At 37.4% G+C, this 21,979-nt stretch overlaps 1 protein-coding gene across 1 annotated transcript in view; it reads right to left on the bottom strand.

Annotated features, from left to right (window-relative positions):
- GOPC (golgi associated PDZ and coiled-coil motif containing) overlaps positions 1-20,427 on the bottom strand; it is a 35,436-nt gene extending 15,009 nt beyond the window's left edge. The window contains exons 1-2 of the mRNA XM_068551152.1: positions 19,915-20,427; positions 3,141-3,305 (exon numbers count right to left, since the gene is read on the bottom strand). Coding sequence (XP_068407253.1) covers positions 3,141-3,305; positions 19,915-20,202 — 453 coding nt within the window. The 5' untranslated portion in view covers positions 20,203-20,427. The remainder of the gene's footprint in view (positions 1-3,140; positions 3,306-19,914) is intronic.
- Between the last annotated feature and the right edge of the window lie 1,552 nt (positions 20,428-21,979).

The following is a 21,979-nucleotide window of genomic DNA, read 5'->3' as shown; positions in this document are numbered from 1 at the left end:
ACAACAGCATATCAATATACGACATATTTAAACATCAATATATGATATACTCAAATACAAGTCAGTGAGTACCACAATCGTAAAAACAATAACAAAAAAAAATACAAACTAAAATGAATGACAACTACCAAATGTTGAATATATTTATCACTTCCTTGATTAAAATATCTGTCATTATATATGTGATAAACAAAAGGAAGATTAATTAGCACGCTTTTTCAACTTCTGTAAAAAAACAAATATAACCATGAGAACACAATTTGTAGATTTTTTAAAAAATTATTTTATTTTATTTTACTTTTTTGGCTGCACCCCACAGCCTGTGGGATCTCAGTGCCCCGACCAGGAATCGAACCCATGCCCCCTGCATTGGAAGCACGGAGTCTTAACCACTGGACCGCCAGGGAAGTCCCTAGATTTTTTTTTTTTTTTTAATCTGAAGAGCTAATAATCTAGAATCCTCTTTTTACAACAAATTTGGAATTCTTAACATCTCAATTTACTTCAGAATCTCTTTCCTAAAAGGGCAGGTATCGGTTCCAAAAGAAACCACAGTTTGGGCAACATGAACAAAAATCTTTTTTTTTATGACATTTACTGAGGTTAATGCTGTTTGTTTCATAAAAAGAGTTCCTAGAAGACCAAGAATTCTTTCTTTATGGGCTAAATAAATTTTATGTTGAGGATTATCTACTTACAATCACTTTAATGAGCTATTTATATAATATTTATGAAATCTGAGAAACGTATTAAGACACTATTTTGCTTTAATGATTTAAACTCCTAATGAATCTGACAAACTTGCAGACCTGAAATTAACAGATGCAAGCAAGAATAGGACTAAGAACACTGAAGTTAATTGCTTTTAGATTTAAAGGAAAAAACCTTTTCGTTTTAGTTAACCTGTTCATCATTAGGTAACAACAAAGAAGTTAATTTTGTATTCCGATATCCAAACAGTGTATTTTCAAAAGAAGATAAGTCATATGGCAACTTAGAACCTGATTAGGTTGAGGTAGTGGGAAAAATATTAAGAATTTATATATTGCTATTTTCCAAAATAAATTCTAATAAAGGGTTTCAAAATTCAATTGTTTCAAAGCCCACACAATTATTCTCAAGACTGATGAAAAGTTATAACAGAGGCAGTGGATAAATAAGAAACCAACATGCACATTCTTTCTCTGGGAATAAATTCAAACAGAAAAGGAGGAAAGAGCTAGGCCTGCATAAGGAAAACCAATTGTTCTTTTGAAGTAGCGGTATGAGCAAGTTACAAAGCTCAGAAGTTGTCAAACACTGATGGGTTCTGCAAATAATGGCAACAAATCACAAACAAAAAATCTTTTAACAATACAAGGTGAGAAAAGAGCAATGGGCTACTCACTGAACTTTTCACGTATTGGCACATTAAAAAATTACCATCATTAATATCACTTTCAAATACATACAAAGTGACAACATGTACTATGCAAATAAAGCACTAAAAACATTTCAGCGTAACATATTAAAGCAAAACAGAAATGGCATACTTACCAGCTCCTCCACAGAGGGGACAGACTTAAGATATAAGAAAAAAGTTTTATAATTAGAAAAACATCAAACAAATGACTTTATTTAGTGGTACAATCATTACAAGGAAAATTCCCATATGTTGAATATCACTTGGGTAAAGTTCATTAGAACAAATATATTTGCAAGTCCAGAAGCAATAGTAACTGCACAGGATTAGATTAAAAATGTTTGTTTTATCCAAATTAGTTAACACACCTGGTTCAGTGCCTTTCCACTACAGCACCATGTTTCAAATCTAATGTTAAAATGTCAGGTGAATTCTTTTCTAGTGAAAATGTACATTGTTTCTCAATGTTAGTATCAAACATTCCAAAGAAGCAGTTATGAATCTGACTCATTTCAGTTAAATAAAACAACACTAATAATTTATATTTATGGAATTTCAGAATTTAAAAGGACTTTAGGAGAATGTAAATATTCATTTAAATAAATTCTAACATATCTGTATTAGAAACTAACCAATCAAACAGAATTAACTGAAAACGAGTAAAACTTTGAACTGTATTACTCTCATCATCAACATCATTTCATCTTCCGCCTCTCCCAAGCTTTATCTGTCTTATTTACTGCTGTGTACCCTACGTTAACTTATTTTGTTAACAAAGTGCCTGGTATATAGTACACAATACATATGAGGTTAAACAGAAATGAGACTTAAAAAAAAATTCTATTTAAACAACCTATATTGATTAAGAGGGCAACAGTTAATTATGGAACATTTACACAATGAACATTATGCAAACACGACAAAGCACTCAGTGGCAGGGAAAATACTTATATTAAGAGCAAAAGAAAAAATGTGCCACTGGTTGGCACCTCATTCCATTTTCCTCTCCTCTTCTTCCTTATTAACAGAACTCCAATTTTACTGGAGGTGGTCATGTGACCAACTAAGGGACTGACATGCAGCTAGGGATAGCCAGTGAGACGGCTAAATGATTGGCAAAAAGTTGAGGACGATTTCATGAAAAGGTCTTTAAAGAAAACTAATGCAGTTGGGAAGCATCGTTTTGCCCTTAGATCTTCCTTCTTCCTACCTGGAATGCAGATATGAAGAAATCCTGAAGACAGAAACCATGAGCTAAAGATGGCAGAGCAGAACAACAAAAGGAAACTGTATCCCTGATATCTGTGGAGCTGCCATATCAGCTCTGAATGCCTGTCTCAGGGCTTCTTTAACTAGGAGAAAATAATTTGTACTATTTAAGAATAATTCCAATGTTATTTGGGATTTCTGTTACATGTAACTGAACTTAATCTTAACTGATACAGTACGGCAAAAAAAATGTTTATATGTTATAATCACAAATATCTTTTAAGTATATTTACATAGATCTTTTTAAATAGGAAGAAGATCCTATTCTAACCAATTGGTTATTGATGTTATCACTGATCATCTCCAGGTGATAAGACTGTGGATGATTATGATGACCTTCACATTTCCTGTATTTTCTAAATTTCCCAGGAGCACATATTAACTTTTATAATTAAAAAGCCTCATTAAAGATTGTCCTTTTCACCCTCTAAAACACATATAAATATATGTTACCCTCTAAACTACTTACCAATTTTGCCTTAATGGTACCAGAGTCAACACTTTGACCAGTTTTAGCGTGAAGCTGAAGCTGAATAGAGTGCAATTGTAAAAGCTGATCATGTACTTCTTTCTCCAATACAACTTTCTCTGCTTGGGTCTCTGTCAGTTCAGATTTCAGATCCACCAACTGTGCCTTATAAAAACAGCAACAATAGCAGAAGTTAACACAGCGTTGTAAATCAACTATACCTCAATAAAAAAATTTTTTTAAATAAAACAGCTACAATAAAAAACATTAAGTATGCTTAATTTTCTTTATTTTGACTCTAATAATTATTATTCAAGAATGACACAGACTATCTTTGAAATGAATAGGTGAACACTAGAAGTCCATTATTAACTGTAAGCTACAGCTAACTGTTACACTGTAGCAGAACAACCCGTCGGAGCCACTCAGCCATTCAATCTGAAGCTTTTCATTTTTCACAATCGATACATTGTTTTACAATTGCGAACAGGACATATCCCTTGTGTGTGTTCGATCTTCCCAACTAACAAGTGGGTTAAAGACCAAGGCAAGGCCTTAGTTTTCTATTGAACATAATTTTACTAATAAGCATCTATGGAGCCAACAAGTATGCTGGTTCAATGAGGGGAAAAAAAAATTGTGGAGAATACTTTCTAAATTATAGGTGATAATTATTTATGCCCTTGAGAAGCTTTCTTATCAACTGAGGTAATACATATGCATTCGAACCAACTAAAGACAAATGTGTGGCAAGTTACAGATATATTTAGAATCGGTCAGGTCCCAAGGAATTCAAAGTAAAGGAAGGTTTAAAGAAGGTTAGTGAGGAAAAGAGAGTTTAGAAGGGCTTTGAAGTTAAATGATAACAAGGACAAATAGGAGCAGTAAAGCAGTCAAGAGATGAGAAGACTAGCAAGGGCAGACAGAGACTAGAAGCTACGTAGGTAAATTCCCTGAGTATAGAGACCAGAGAATTAGAATCTACCTAAATCTCCCAACTGCACCAACTAGTGCCTACTACATAAAAGATGCTCAATAAGTATCTTGAAGTTGAAACAAATTCTAATACTAGCCCTGTGATTCCAGATAAATCACTCTGTGTCCATTCAAGTTTCCCTGATTTTAAAATAGGATAGTATCTACTAGGTATAAAATAAATAAGATACAAGGATGTAATATACAGCAACAAGGAAGAGATAATATTTTATAACTTTATATGGCGTATAATCTATAAAAATATCAAATCGCTCTGTTGTTCATCTGAAATTAATGTAATATTGTAAGTCAACTATACTTCAAATAAGATTTTTTTTAATAAATAAAATAAAATAGGGATAATACCCATGGCTTTGACTATTTTCATATTATTAATCTTATATATGAAAGCACTTACTAGAATATGAAGATGTTATTAGCAAGGAGATTAGACTACTGAGAGGGGTTGTACATTGACAGACTACACAAGACTAGATAGGAAAGTGAGGCTAGATACAACAAATGGCTTTGGATGATAAACCAAAACTGAGATTAAATCTGGTAGGAAATCACTACATGCTCTCAATGACATTTTTGTTTTTGTTTTTAATAACAGCTTTATTGAGATATAACTCACATACCATTAAAACTCACTCTTTTAAAGTGTACCGTTCAGTGACTTTTAGTATAATCATAGAACTGTGCAACCATCAACACCATATAACCGTGGAACATTTTCTCTCAATGACATTTTAGCCACATGATATTTGCAGGTAAGGAGGTGAAGACAGGTACACTAGCAACACCCTACACAGCTTTCTATGGAATACAGTTCTGGTGAGTATATATCTAGGAAGGAAACTTCTGGTTTACAGAGTATGAATATGTTAAACCTCAGCAGAAAAGGCCAGTTTTCCAAATGATTGTAGCAACTGACATGCTCACCATATATGAGAACTCTGATAGTTTCACAACCTTGCCTTCATTTGGTATTGTGAGTCTTTTTAACTTTAGCCATTCTGGTAGGAATGTAGTGGCATTTCATTGTGGTTTTAATGAAAACTTCTTGATTACTAATAAGGTTGTCCATCTTTTCATATGTTTATTGACCATTTGGATATTCTCTTTTGTGAACTGCCTATTCAAGTCTCTTGCCTATTTTTCTACAGCATTATATACATTTTTTTCTTATTGATTTATAGTTTTCTCTCTCTCTCGACACACACATACACACACAGATATACACACATATTATTATGAATATAAAGTCCTTTATTGGGTATGAGTTACAATTGCTTTCTTCCATCCTGTGGTTTGTCTTTTAACTTTCTAAAAGGTGTCTTTTGATGAACAGAGTGCTTAACTTCAATGTAGCTCAATATGTCAGTAGTTTCCTCCCCCACATTAAATGCTTTTTGACCTGAATTCTACCTTATCTGTTATCAAGTTTGCAACTCCTACTTTCATTTTATTTGCATTTACCTGGTATAATTTTGTCTGTTTTAAACTTTCATCATATTTTTCATTTTATAGTTGTAAATAGCACATACACATGTAAGGTCTTAACTGCTCATTGCTAGATTTTAAAATATATATATATTTTAGTATTCTGGAAGCTCTGTATCTTTGTTTTAATAATTACTTTTAGATAATATCCTTAATTTCCTCTTTAGATTATATTTAAGATAACATCCTTGCTATGAACAGTCACGAAACTATTAGCATTTTCTTCCCCCTTTTCTTATTCTTCTCCAGCATCTTAATAAAGCGTTATCTTGCTATTTCAGCTAATAACTATGAGCAATCATCTAGCTTATACTACTTTCAAGATACTCTTTTCTCCCATTTTCGGTAGTTGCACTCTATTTATATTGCAGAGCATACAATATGTAATGTTTAAATATTTTCTCATCCTTAACACTGATAGTCTTAGTTCCACCATTAAATAAATTCTATGCTGACCACTTGACCTTTTACCAGAGCTGCTCCTATGAATTCAACTCATTCTCTAGCCTTGTAGATTTCTCAGCAAGCTCTCATAACAGTACTCCCTGATTTCTGGCATGTTCATAACTATTTATTTGTGGTCTTTACATCTGAAGTCAGTTTGGCTGGATATAAAATCTTTGGCTCATATTTTCTTTCCTTGAGTATTTTAAATATGTTGCTCCTTTGGCTTCTGGTATGAAACGCTGCTATTCACATGTCCAAAATCCAATCTTTTCTTTCTATTATAAGTGACTTGATCTTGTGTCTGCTTTATTTTTAGTCCCATGTTTTACTAAAATATAGCATGGTGTTAATCATTCTAGGCCCACGTGTACTCTTCTCAATATGCAGATTCAATGCTCTGTTACAGTTTTTAAGAGTGAATTGGTTGGTAATTTGTTTTTTATTGAGGCAAAATTTATATAACATTAAATTAACCATTTCAAGTGAACAATTCAGTGGCATTTATTATAATCACAATGTTGTGCAGTCACCATCTGTATCTAGTTCCAAAACATTTTCATCACGCCCAAAGAAAGCCTCGTACCTGTTAAGCAGTCACTCCCCACTCTCTCTGTCCCCAGCTTCTGGAAACCACCAATCCACATTTTGTCTCTATGGATTTAACTATTCCAGGTATTTCTTTCACTCGGCATGTTTTCAAGGTTTATCCATATTATAGCATGTATCAGTACTTCTTCATTCCTTTTTAGAGCTGAATAATATATTCAACTATAAAAATTCAGCTATAATATATTCAGCTATATAGTTCACTGTATGTATATACCACAACTTGTTTATCCATTCATCAGTCGATGGACATTGGGCTATTTCCATCTTTTGGCAATTATGTTCAGTGCTGCTATGAACATATATACATTTGTTTGTGTACGTGTGTTCAATTCTTTTGGGTATATACCTAGGAGTGGAATTGCGGAGTCATATGATAATTCGATGTTTAACTTTTTAAGGAACCATCAAACTGTTTTCCACAGTGGCTGAACCATTTTACATTCCTACCAGCAATAAATGAGGGTTTGTTGATAGAAGTTTTAAATATTTGTTTTGTTTCATGCTTCTTCAGGGACTCCAATTATACTAACATTAATTATTCTTTCCCTATCTTTTATATTTGCAATTTACTCTCAAATCCTTTCTGTTTTCCCCTTATATATCCTTTTTCTCTTGCTGTACTTACTGCATTGCCTATTTTTTACGCTTCTTCCAAATTAGGCTCCATTCTGAAATGATATTTTTCCTATTTTTTTCCCAAAGTTCTGCAAGTATTCTTTTAATTTTTATTTTTTTATTACTTGATTTCTGAGTTTTCCTATCTCTAAATTATTCTGTTTTATTCATAGATGAATAACATTATTAATTTCCTTTATTTTATAATACAGTTTACAGTTTCCAACTGCTTTGCAGCCTTATTTTTCTGATATGCCTTCATTGTCTGTTGTCACGTTAGTCTATTAATTTTTACCTTTTTTGATTACAGTACATTTATATGGTGTTTAAATAAAATCCTTTTCTGTTACTCATGTTTAAATGAAATGGGTTTTCATGTAGTACATGTTAGGTAGGAGGAGACTTCCATGGAGGGGTTTGAGGTGAGCATAGGTAGCTTTCCTAGCTTCAGGCTAACGGGCTCCCACCCCTGGCCTTAAACTGAACTATTTACAACAATGGCCTGTCTGTAGCCAGAACTACTGTTTTGCAATCAACCTCCTATGTATGTATTCCTCCCCTGTCTTGAATACAAACTCTCCTCACTTCAAACCTCATGTTTCTGCCCTGCTGAATTTGGATTCTATTTCTAGCAGTGTTTCTTTAGAATTGGACTTTCTCAAAAGCAGTTTTTGTTAGAAATTTCTGAGATTCTGAAAGTCCACCCCCAGTACTTTCTAATCTTCCTGCTGCTGCTTAGTGTGTCCCCATGGCTGTTTTGAATTCCCCTGCAACCTGGAGGCAGTTTTGCCAGTTGTTCTTAGATCATTCGCTCAAGTTTCCCATCCAAAGTGATGTCTTCTCCTTTGGGGCTCTGTTAGTGATTTCTGTGCCTGGATCCCCTTGCTATTTATTTCTTCTGCCCCACAGGTGCTCATCCACATGCAATCTGTGTTGGTCCTGCTACCCTGAACAACCCATGTTCTGGGGCTTGTGAGGATATGCCCTCCTCATCTAGTTTTGCTGATGAGGCTATCACTGGGTTTTGTGGGGTGTTTTTGTTATTCTAGTTTTTCTGTTTTTACAAAAGATTTTTTAAAATTTAAAACTATCAATCCACTGTGATCCTTCTCAGACCAGAAATCCTCAGCTCATGTTTTCACTGCAATAGAAAAGCTGTGATATTCTAGTATAGTGCTGCCTAACAGAAATTCAATACGAACCACATATGTAACTACAAATTTTCTAGTAGCCACATTTATTTATTATTTTATTTTGCTTTATTTTTTTGGCTGTGCCGTGCAGCATGCAGGATCTTTGTTTCCCCACCAGGGACTGAACCCATGCCCCCTGCAATGGAAGCATGGAGTCTTAACCACTGGACCTCCAGGGAAGTCCCCTAGAAGCCACGTTTTAAAAAGTAAAATTAGGGACCTCCCTCGTGGTCCAGTGGTTAAGACTCCGCGCTCCCAATGCAGGGGACCTGGGTTTGATCCCTGGTCAGGGAACTAGGTCCTGCATGCCACAACTGAAGATCCCGCACACCACAAAAAGATCCCGCGTGCTGCAACTAAGACTTGGCACAGCCAAATAAATAAATAAATATTTTTTTAAAAGTGAAATTAAACAGGTGAAATCAATTTTTATAATATATTCTACTTAACCCAACACATCTAAAATATCATTCAAGCATATAATAATATAAAACAATGATTAAAAATATTACATTCCTTTTTTGATACTCAGTCTTCAAACCCATTATGTATATTACACATACAGCACATCTCAATTTGGACCAGCCATATTTCAAACACACAATAGTCACATCAGGCTAGTAGCTGATGTATTGGGCTGGCCCTTTATTATGAATCTGAAGCAGTAACAAATTTCATTAAGATTTAAATGCTAAAATAAATACTAATACTAGCACTTGACTCTGTTCTTTAAATATAATAAACATATGCAAGAGATTAAATAAAGTAGAACTTCACTTCTATTGCCTTCCAGAAAAGAATGTTAGTTTAACAGTTTTTACACATCTTTCACAAATACTCCTAACCAAAAACCGTAGAAAAGAAAAACAGAAACACAAAAAACTTCTGTGTATGATAAAAATGTATTATAGACATGCATCAATTTTACAAACTGCCCACCAAAAAAAAAATTATAAAAATTTAAAATCACCTATTACTAGAGTGTTCAGTATTCTCTGAAGACTGCACCTTTAAAGTACAAATGAGCCATGTCTAGACAGTCCTTCTTAGTCAAAAAAACACCTATTGAGTTTTATAATCTTTGAAATAAAATAGTAACAAAAGGAAAATACATATTTGAATAATACGCACTTTTTGAGCAATATGACGCTTATGCTGAAGTAAACCTACCCAGAAATAGTTTAAAATAAGCCATTTAATCTATAACAACCCTTATCATTTTTTTCATTACATTGACTTTCATTCTGTATCTGTCTTACTGTTTCTTCCCAGTGTTGTCTAATATATTCCTCTATTCCTTATATTTCCTATAACCTAGAAGTAGATCTAAAGGTTTAACTAGATTTACAGTCAGCCCTCCATATCTATGCAATCTGCATCCACAGATTCAACCAACTGTGGATCAAAAATATTCAGAAGAAAAAACTCCAGAAAGTTCCAAAAGGCAAAACTTAATTTGCCTCATTCTGGCAACTATTTACATAGCATTTACATTGTATTAGGTATTATAAGTTATCTAGAGATGATTTTAAATATACGGGAAGATTTGTGTTGCTTATATGCAAACACTATGCCATTTTATAAAGGGGACTTTAGCATCCATGGATTTTGGCATCTGCAGGGGTATGGGTGGGGAGGCCTAGAACCAATCCCCTGCAAATACTGAGGAACTATGGTACTTAAATGTTTGTGGCAAGAAATACACTGTGTGTTTCAAGAGGTATATATATTGTCTGGTTGTCCCACTATGATTTATGTTTCAAACCAAAAATCTCATGATTTATTAATAACTGAGTAAAACTGGCATTAAGAAAGATGCTAAAGAGGCACAAGTGGTATTCATTAATTAATTTGGCAGACTAATATTCAAATCAGAAGTGACTGTATTCTAAAAAGGCAAGGAAAAACAGGGTAGTATGGAGGTTTTTTGAAAGTGGCCTGCTAGAAACATGGACTCTTCATTAAGTGAAATAATTTCTCAAGAGGTTGCTCAAATTTTAAAAAATTAAGTAAAAATTCTTTACAAAGCAAGGATGCAGGTATCAAAATTCAAAGCTCAATTTATTTTGGAACAAAACAAGTGTTTCAAGTTTACTCTAAACTTCATAATATTTACATAACTCTTTTCTTGTCTATGATATAAGCATTTTAGCTGCTAAGAAAAGTTAGTTAATGGTAAATTTTATGTGAAGATTAGAAATTTCCATATTTTATTCAATGGCTAACCTCCTAATATGACAGAACTTTATAATCAAAGAGATCTTAGAGAACATAAAAACTATGATTATGACGATTACTATTTAGATAATAAAACCAAGGCCCATCAAAGCTGCTTTTATTTCTAGGGCTACCCAAATGGTCAGTAGCAAAACAGCACTTTGAACCCAATTCTTACTCTCAGGGCAAGGTAGTAAAAGTATTATCAAGCAGTTAGCCATTAGGAAAAATGTGTTTCTACAGCTACAATACCTATGTTTGACTTACTAACAATATTCACAGCTACCATAAAGCAAGCATTTACCTACTATATGGCAAGCATTCACGTACCATGTGCCATCTGTTAATTCTTATCATCATACTCTCTTTTTTTTTAATAGCTAAGGAAACTGGAAATCAGGGTTTAAGCAATTTGCCCAAGATCACACAGCTAGTAAATAACAGACTAAAAACTAGCTTGACCATAAAAAAAGGCTGAGCATCTTTCACCTCACTGTCTTACCTTGGCAACACTATAAGGAGCAAAGAGTGAAAATTAATAGCTGATTTCAACCTTCAACTCTTAAATTTTCAAATGATATCCAAAAAAATCTTTTAAAAAGCAAAATCAAAACCAGTTAGTCAACCAGTTAGCCCAATCTCTTCACTTTCCTACATTTGATCTTGGATTCATTTACAGAAAAAATAAAATAAAATAAAATAAAACAAAGCTGACCATCAGGATATTCTTTCCCTAGAACTCATCAAGGACAAAATGACCTCACTCTAGGAGGATCTCTGAGCCTTAAGACCATGGCCTTCATTTAAAGGCCATTAAACAACCAATGGTGAGATTTTCTAAGGTAGTGATTCTCAAAATGTGGTCCCTGGGGACCTCCCTGGTGGTCCAGTGGGTAAGACTCTGTGCTCCCAACGCAGGGGGCCCCAGTTCGATCCCTGGTCAGGGAACTAGATCCCACGTGCATGCTGCAACTAAGAGTCCGTATGCCACAAATGAGTCCACATGCTGCAACTAAGAAGTCTGCATGCCACAACTAAGAAGTCTGCATGCCACAACTAAGAGTCTGCATGCCGCAACTAAGACCCGGCACAGCCTAAGTAAATAAATATTTTTTTTAAAAATTAGTTTATAAAAAAATTGTGGTCCCTGGATCTCCACTATCAGCTGGAATGGAGTGGGGAGATATATGAAACTTCAGGGCACATTCTGCAACATAGGAATGAAGTATTCCCAGGAATGAAAAAGACAGAGAGGCAGTGTATTTAAACAAATTTTGAGGATTATCATTACCATTTATTGGTAAATGCAGTCATTACTATTCTATTTCTTCTCTCAAACTCTTTTCCATCAGGATAATTCCTTTCTAATATAATTCTTAACTTCTGGATTCCACTCTGTGGCACCAAAATCAAAGTAATTTTTTATTCAGAGTCTCCTATTATTCTACTCTGTCTAGACCTTAATCCTCTGTCCATATAATCTTGTAAAAATACACAACAGGACTTCCCTGGTGGTGCAGTGGTTAAGAGTCCACCTGCCAATGCAGGGAACACAGGTTCGAGCCCTGGTTTGGGAAGGTCCCACATGCCACAGAGCAGCTAAGCCCGTGCGCCACAATTACTGAGCCCCGCGCCACAACTATGGAATTTATGTTTTAAAAACAGTAGCTGGACTTCCCTGCTGGCACAGTGGTTAAGAATCCGCCTGCCAATGCAGGGGACACGGGTTCGAGCCCTGGTCCGGGAAGATCCCACATGCCGCGAAGCAACTAAGCCCGTGCGCCACAACTACTGAGCCTGCGCTCTAGAGCCCATGAGCCACAACTACTGAGCCCACGTGCTGCAACTACTGAAGCCGTGCTCTGCAACAAGAAGCCACAGCAATGAGAAGACCGCGCGCCACAACAAAAAGTAGCCCCCACTCACAGAAACTAGAGAAAAGCCCACGTACAGCAATGCAGACCCAACACAGCCAAAAAAAAAGGCAGCTGTGTGTAACATGGGAGACAATGTGACTGAACTAGAGTTGGGGGATTTGAAATGGAGACAAGTAGGTAAGTCTATGATGTATTTTTAAAAGTTAAAGTACTTTAAACCTCAAAATGAAGTTCCAAACAAGATAAAATGTTTTCTGTTTTCATTTTAATGTTAAAGAATTCAGCTGCTCTATAATCAAACTCGAGGTGGGATGAGGAGAATCAACCTACCAAATATACTAGAAATGTCAAAAGTACACTAAATCCATACTCAATACTCTAATGTAATGATGTTTAAAGTTATTTTTAGTCAGTTTCAAATTTTTCTTAAAATGGAATACCATGAAATATTAACTAACAAATCATATCTTTGCGATTGATTCAGTCTTTCACTAATATGGTGGGCCCTATGTTAGACACAATGGATAGTAGAGTCAACAAGACAGACACCATCCCAGCTCTCATGAAACTTGTATTACAGAATGATTACTGATAAACTTTGAGGACTCATGGCAGAATGAGGCAACTAAAGTTGTTTCAAATAATTTATTCATTCAAATAAACATTTATTGAATATACACAGTGTGCCAGGATCTGGAGACAACATTATGAATAAGACATGGATTCTGCCCTTGAGGATTTTACTGTCTAGTAGAAAGAGATAAAAAATACATTTCCAATTATGATGTAAAGTGTTGTAAACACTAGTGTACAGGCATGTGTGATGTACCAATTCAAAAAGAAACAAAGGGAGTCAGAAAGGAGAAGTTTACCGGAATGCTGAACGGAGATCAGCTAATACATGGAGTAGGGAAAGGGAAAGGTCTGAGATGTGAAAACCCCTAGCAAGTGAGACAAGAATGTAAGTGGGTCAAAAAGGTTGGTGTTTAATGTGTTGGTTCCAAATTTCCAAAAATTGGCCCCTTTTTAAAAGGGGCCAAACACCAATTCTGTAATCCACATATAAATCAACTTGATATCATAGAGAAAAAAACTACTAACCAATTCTTAGAAACCAAAATGGGTTCACAAACATAATGCTACCACCAAAAATCAGCTTTCACAAGCATTTGATAGTTCAGATTATTTCACCTATGACAAAGTCTTGGCCTTCTAAGAGCTTACCTTCTAGAGGTAGAGAAATGTGGCAACCACAAGTTATAGTACAATGTATAATAACAAATCTTGTAACAGCCCAAGCAAGTTCAAGGTGTTAAGACAGCCTCTGCCTATAGAGTTGGGTGAGCAAAGCCTTCACAGAGATGGTGATGTAAGTGGTGTGCTGAAAGATGAGTGGGTGTTTGACAATGTAGACAAAGGGGACAGAGAAGGTATTATACACAAAAGCCTGTGCCAAAGTAGAGATGCCATGAAAGAGCAGGCCAAGTTAGAGAAATGCAAATAAACCAGTTTTATTTGAGGCAAAAGCAGCTAAGAAGGGGCGACAAGAGATGAGGACAGACAGACTGGACACAGATCAACATGCTACAGAGTTTGAATTTTAGCCAGTAAGTAATAGGGAGGTATACAAAGAAGAGTGACGTAGTCAGACTTGCCTTTTGATATGAACCATTAACATGAATCACTTTAGAATGATTTTGGCAATGAGAGGATGATTTGGAGGGGGTAATAAGCAATTAGGAAACTATGTTAGGAATATGCAAAAAAGGGATAAGGACCTTAACGATGCACAACCTCCTAAACTCAACCCATTATCTTTCCTGCCAGACCCACTCCTTCTCCTGGATTCCTTACTTCAGTGAATGGTATAAGTCTCCTAGGGTTGTCATAACAAATTACCACAAACTTGGTGGCTTAAAAAGAACAAAAATTTACTCTCTCACAGTTCAGGATGCAGGAGCCCCAAATCATAGCACTGGCAGGGTTGGTGCCTTTTGGAGACCCTGAAAGAGAACTGTCCCATGCCTGTCTCCTAATACTGTGGTTGCCAGCAATCCTTGGCATTTCTTGGCTTGTAGACATGTCACTCGAATCTCTTATTCCATCCTCACATAGCCTTCTTCTCTGTGTCCCTGTGTATCCTCGGAGGATACTCTCACTGGATTTAGGACCCACTGTAATCTGCTATGACCTCATCTCCATCCTTATATTAATTACATTTGTAAAGACCCTATTTCCAAATAAGGTCACATTCTGAGGTTCTGTGTAAACATGAATTTGGGCGGGGGAGCACCATTCAAGCCACTGTAGGTATCAACCAATATATTTCCCAAACAGAAATGTGGTATCATCCTTAACCATTCCTCTTCCTTTGCATCTAGATAATTATCAAATACTATTTCTACTCCTTTAAAGATTATCTCCTTTTCTTCATCCCCAATACCATTTTCATTTCAATAACACTCTTGTCTATATAGCAAACTCCTTGCTACAGCACTGGTTGAACTCAATTATTACTCTCATTACTGTGCCTGTATTGCCAGAGAAAGTCATAGGACAGGGCAGACTGGTTGTACCATGAATTTATGATAACTCCAAATTAGTCCTCAGCATTGTCTGGCAGTCCTTCTATTTCTCTGGCCAACTTGTTCTCCCACTCTTCCATTACTATTTCAAATCTTTTTCACTCTCCTCGAGCTCTTACTTTCACCCACTTTCAGCAGTTGTCCCAGGCTCCTATTCTACAGAGAATACAGAAGCCATCACACAAAACACTCCCGCTTCTGTGCTTATCATCTCTCCTTTCCCTTTAATAGCTGTCCTTTCAATATAAAGCCATTCTCTCTACATGTATTTTGGATTTCATCTTCACTCAGAAATCTTACTAATTATCCTCTCTTTCTCTAGAATATTCAGATTTTCCCTCAACTAGATGCTTCTCATTGGCTTGTAAACATGTTTAAGTTTATTTTTCCATTAAAAAAAAAAAGAAAACAATACCCCCCTTGAACTCCCCCTCCCCCTCCCGGCTATCCAGCCACACTCAACTTTTTCTGCTTGCTTTTTTTCTCTCCACCTCCTCCTTCCCCAACCAGACATAAATGTGTTTTTGGAGAGCTTGGTTTCTCTAGTTCTGTAGTCTTGGGCCCCTTACTTAATTCCTGTAAAATGGGAATAACAATACCAAACCTACCCCAGGACTATTTTGAGAATTGGGTGAATCGATATATATAAAAGACCTAGCACAGAGCCTGGCCCATAGTAATTGATCAACAGTTAGCAATATAGTTATTGCTAGCAATATATAATATCCATCCATTTATCCAGCCAACTGGCACCTTGGAGTCATCCTGAATTCCCTCATCCCTCTGTTCCAACCCATCCCTAGATTTTATTTTTACTTCTCAAATCTCTCTTGTTCTGAACACTTTCCTCCACCTCTGCTATCCTACTCCCATCATCTCACATGGATCAGAATTAAGAGCCCCCTAAATGGTTTTCTGCATTTATTCTTGTTACTTCCCCGAACTCTCTCCTTATCATAGCCAGAGTAAATTATTCTAATCTCCTATCTGAGGTTACCACCTAATTTAAAACATTTCCCATTGTTATGATAAAGCCCTCAAATCTACTACATGGTCTGGAAAATCATGTAGATATTGTCCTTACCTACCTGTTCAAACTTATTTTGCATCTCACTACTTTTGCCCTATGCTCTTATAACACATATCAACTCTCAGTTCTTCAAATGCATTAGCACTCGCCCATCACAGGTGCTTTCTACGTCCTGTTCTCTCTACCAGAATGTTGAACGATACTCCTATTTCTCTTGGCCTAATTAATTCCTACTCATCCTTTATGTCTTAACTCAATAGTCACTTCCTCAAAGAAGCCTTTCTTGATCCCCCAGAATAGGTTCTCATTACTCTATGTACCTCAAAGTTGGAATTTCACATTTACATGATAATTATTTCAACAAATTCCAATAAAATCCAAGTTCCATAACAGTGATGATTATGTCCGTTTTTGCTCTCCATTGTATCCCAAGTGTCCAACACAGCATATGGTGCATAATTAGCACTCAATAAATATATACTGGAGCAATATTAAACTTCAAGTTCAATGCTGCAAAACAGCCTCATCGCTTGTTTAAAAACAGAACAGCTTTCCTATACTAGCCTAGAATGCTGTCCAGTTCATCCAAGTATGGAACATGGCACTAGAAACTAAATATGAATAGCCTTGGTATAAGTAAGTAAGTAGAAGGGCAAAGGGAAATCAATGTAGTAATCATTGAAAAGAGCAAGGATGGGGAATTCCCTGGCGGTTCAGTGGTTAGGATTAGGAGCTCTTACTGCCAGGGGCCCAGGTTCGATCGATCCCTGGTCGGGGAACTAATATCCCACAAACCTAGTGGCCAAGAAAAAAAAAAAAAAGAGCAAGGATGGACAGGTGAGAATGGGGGCAGATTATGGGGGGGGAATACTATTTTTGAAACCTACCATTTTATGGCACTGAAACTGTTCAATGAGCGGTTAACAGCCAATGTTAAACAAATTGCAATAAAACTGATACACTAAAACTGATACACCAAAAACAGAATAGCTTTAAAGCAGTAAAAGGGTAGTATATCATTAGGTCATTTTCAATGTGGCTCTAGATGGCTGTGAACAGTAAATCACTTTAAAAAAAGATACTTATTCAGCAATTGCTGAGGGAAAGGAGGACATGACAGAAGATATATTGTTTTGCTGCTATTTTAAAGAAGGGGTGAACAGGCAGAAAACCGTACTTCAAGGCAGAGAGGTGAGTTTTTCTAAAGTACTGGTTCTCATCCTTTGTTCTACTCCAACACACCTACTACTGCTACTATTACTATTACTACTACTACTATCCCAATCAGTACCTGTGACTCCAGCACAGCTATCACCAAGTGGCTCACCACAGCAGGGATTCTCAAGCAGGTGGGAAGTATAAAAGAGATGTGAGTAATTTGAAATGCACTACCTCAAAATATTCTGAATTCTCTGCCCTCCCCTTCCCCTTATAGATATCCCTCTCCCCAAATATAATTTATGGAAAAAAGCAGTCACATAGATGTCACTTATATTTAATTTTTTAATGTAACCTCTTTTTTTGTAGCAAAATTGTTTTCCTAACTACTATATTAATATTAAATTAACTACCTAAAGACAATGACTGAACAGAAGAAGGGCAATCTGGAAGGATACTCAAGACCAATTTAAATATATCATAAGTTACTCATACTGGAGGTACCTCTCTTGATTATAAAAATATTTTATTATGGTAATATGGTTTAAGGTATTAATCTCTAAAACCACCGAACTTTGGTGCACATCTGCTATATCAAACTGTAAGTGACCTCAAATATTATGTCTTAATGTCCATATCCTTAAAACAATAGAACTAATTCAATTCACTTGCTAAGAAATAAAACAGGGCAAGAAAGTATGGAAATCTTTTCTAAAATTTCAAGATCTCAAAAGATTGCTAACAGTACACAGGGCAACCTCTGAAATTCTGCAGATGATACAATGGCAGATCTACTTCGAAAAGCACTACTGACAATGAACCTCTCTCCTCAGCAATACACAACAGAGTCCATGAAAACTGTAGAAACTGCTAAATATAGAAAGAATAACCCCACAGACAGAGAAGTCAACTGTAACTGAAAAAACACACAAACAATCCCCATTTCCTAAGATCTCTAAATCAAAGGCTTCAAGCATGTTGAAAAATCATGCTCACATTGTGATAGGCTAGCATTTCTTATTTTGAGAAATAATGCCACCTTCTAAGCCAGGACATAGAATCAGAATACGTAATTACATCCAAATAGCACTTTAAAGTTTCCTTAAGTCATTTAAAAAATGAATTAGATATTGTTTCACTTTTTAAAATCTGTTTATCTCAGTAAATACTCTCAGTTGTAGAGTAGCAAAAGCTACTCTTGCTGTTATTTAAAGCTGAAGTACTATTTCTAAAGACCATCAAATGCAATTTCACTACATGAATAAATAACCATCTTCTAGAAACTACCACTGAAGCAAGGATTCAAGAGACATTTTCATATACCTAGATTAAGTGATTAGCTTCATATCAACACTTCCAACCTTTTCAGAAAGGATGAAAGAAATTAACAGTCCTTTCCGTGAACAAGAGTCACAAAATCTCCCATATGCAATTCTATGCTAATCAAAGCTAAATTATACCACCTTTTTCACGACTGACAGGAAAGAGAAAGAATGCTAACCACTAAGCAAGGAGAGGATGCATTTCTGATATTCATACTGATTTGGATCCAGTGGGCATTCTCAATCACCACAACTGATAGTAACGATTTCTCACAAAATCTAATGTTCAAAGAGCTGTGCACATCATTTATTATCCTATTTTTACCTACTTTAAAATGAAAGACCCATTCTCTTATTTAAATTATCTAGTTAGAAAATGATCTTTATATAATAATGGTAATCTATCATGATTTCTAAATATTGTAAAAACTTAATTTTCTGCAAAAATGGTAGGTTTGGGGGGTTTTTTTGGAAGCACCACCACTGCACTCACACCCACAACCAAGATTAGAGACTAAAGCAAATGATCATCCTTCACACACTCTCAAAAATAAACCCAGACTTTGGGAAAGATAGTAAAGTACAGACAAAACCTCAATGTTAGAAGTCAGCTGAATAACTGTAGGGCGCTCTGGAGGGATGTGCCTGTAACTTAAGGACCAACTAACTGTAAACTGAAACAGACATTGATACCGTCTTGCTTACCCCACTAACTTTTCTTAAGAGCTTTGATCAAATTCCCCTAAATAGTTCGTGCAGGCAAGGAACAGTACGTCTGTGTGCAACAACAGAAATTGATCTGAAATAGTTAAAAATAATCAGGACTGTGTCTGTCTGGTGATATACAAACCTAGTTTATCAATGTGAAAGTAGATCTAAAAACTCAAATGTTAAAAGGTGAGCTAAAGTATTCTTATGACACAATCTCTGCGCTTCAGTTAAGTCTGAGATCTGTTAACGTAAGAGGCACAAGTAGGCTGGAGTAATTAGTTCCTGCTTCCTCCTCATAGAGATACAAGGAAGGTGGACGACAGGATCCCGGGAGACCCACACGTCAATCCACACACCTTTTTCTGCTCTAACCTCACCTCAGTCCTTTCCTGCGCGCGCGCGCACTCCCCCGTCATGTAGGAAGCCCAGGTGCCCCGGCTGGCAGTTTTCTAGGGTCGTTTCACGGGTGCGTTAAATGAGGTCTGATGACTGGAGTTGAATGCCACCCCCTCCAGCGCCCACAGCTCACCTCTAGCTTGTGGTTGATTTGGGACACAGTCTGGGCTTTGTGGCAAAGCTGCGCAAAGCAGGAGCTCAGGCTGGTCATCTTCTGTCTCCCCTCATAAGTGATGTCCGCCTGGTCCGGATCGATCTCGCCCAGGAGCAGATCCACATCCACGAAGGCCTTGTCGAACTCCTTCTCCAGCACCTCCAGCCACCGGAACATGGATACCCCGCCGGGGGAGACCCCCACGGCGCATGAGGCGCCTCCTGGGCCCCCGCCGGCTCCTGCCGGGCATGGGCCGCCCGCCGACATGGCGCCGTCTAGGGCCTCCCCTGACTGCTGCTGACCTCGCAGTCCACCCGCGAGAGGAACTGCTGGGACTGCGGGAACCCCCGCGCACGCACGCTCCGTCGGTCCCCTCTCTTAACCCTCGCGCGGCTAACGCCGGCTACGCAGCCCCGGAGGGGCAGGAGCGGCGAAGCTGAGGCGGCGGCGGTGGCGGCACACGGAAGACGCGGGCCGTCCCACCTCTCGGCCCGCCCGCGCCGCGCATGCGTATCGAAGGCCTCGGAGGACGCAGCCAGGAGGGATGAAATGGGCGGGGCTGGGATGCGACCTTGGCCTATGAAAAGCCTGTGCTTGGGACCGCCTGTCAGCGGCCATATTGACATTTGGCAAACTCCTGCTTGAATCCCCGGGAAACCGAGGCGCGTGGTGTTGGCTTACAAGTTGGAAAGGCCCGAGGAAGAGAAGGGTGTCCACGTCGCAGAGAGAAACAGCTTCCACCCGTTTGACTTCATAGTGGGCGGGAGCCGTTCTAGAGTCGTCTGGGAAAGTTGCCGCGGTGACGTCCCGGGGCAGGGAAGGAAGAGTGAGGAAGGGACATTTGAGCCTGCGCAGTGGCCACGTTTTATCTTTTCCAGTCCAGTTCTTGTTTAGGGTGAGGTGCGTGGGGTGTGTGGGCACACTCGTTCTTCTTGGTAAACCAGGCCTTAAATTCCGGGTGGAACCTGCCTAGAACTGCAAGTTGAAGGGCAGCGGCTCACCAAGTTTTGCTGAATTAATACGAGGCCTTTTCTCTTGTGATTAAAAGTCAGGCAGCCTTGGGTTCAAGTTTTAAACTCTATCACCTATTAGCTGTGCCATCTTAGTTGTATTCTTTAATGTCGAAGCCTCAGTTTCCAAAATTTACTTCACTCAGTAGTAAGGTAAAATGCTTAGCTCCAGTGCTTGGCACTTGGTATGCCTTATTATTCACACCACAGGTCATACATTTCCAAAGCAACTACCTAAAAAGGTGTACTTATTTTAAAAACTGGTGTAGTGTTCCTACACGTGACAATTAGGTAAAACAAAATAATGAGGATTCATATATTCATAATTATATTGAATGCAGAACCCTGTTGAGGCATCGGGGGCACAAAAATGAATGAGGCATGACCCTCATGTTAGCAGAACTCATAGGCTACTGAGTCTAACCCTTATAGCTGCAACTTTAATTTGAATACTCACTGTCAACCCCCTTCCACTTCAAGAGTAGCCCAGTCTTGAAAACAGAAGGAGAAACCAGTCTGATAGAGTAGAAACTGTCTCTCCTAGGAGACTTGCCTAAGGGAATATTTTACTGGCAGACGACAGGCTCTTCCAGTTAATCTCCACCAAAGCCTGCACTGTGGGCCGCTCACTAATGCTATGCCAATGAGGAATAAGAAATCATAGCTTTAGTTTGTTCTCTGGGTCAGGGCAGAATGTTTAGCATAAAGTCCTTTGGCTTCAACAAACTTAGCTAAGCAAAACTACTCAGAGATCCTTGCCTTGAGCTTAAGTAGGCACATTCACACAGGTTTTACCCAGAAATAATATAAAACTAAGATTTTCATCTTTCCCCTGCTCCCTTCCAAATTAACTTTTTTTTTATCCGCAGTATTTGCAAGAACATCATTACTACAGCTACCAAGTTCCCAGCCACTTTCTCTATTCATAATATAGTTAGCAATCCCATTTTCAGGAATTTAAAGTCCAAAAATAATTTAAAGTTGGGGTTGAGGGGCCCACGTGCATATGGAATCACAGTGATAGCTTTCAGTTA

The sequence above is a fragment of the Eschrichtius robustus genome, chromosome 9, assembly GCF_028021215.1.
Source record: "Eschrichtius robustus isolate mEscRob2 chromosome 9, mEscRob2.pri, whole genome shotgun sequence".
NCBI lineage: Eukaryota > Metazoa > Chordata > Mammalia > Artiodactyla > Eschrichtiidae > Eschrichtius > Eschrichtius robustus.
Note: the sequence above shows the minus strand (reverse complement) of the source record. Positions and strands in the feature narration are given on the sequence as shown.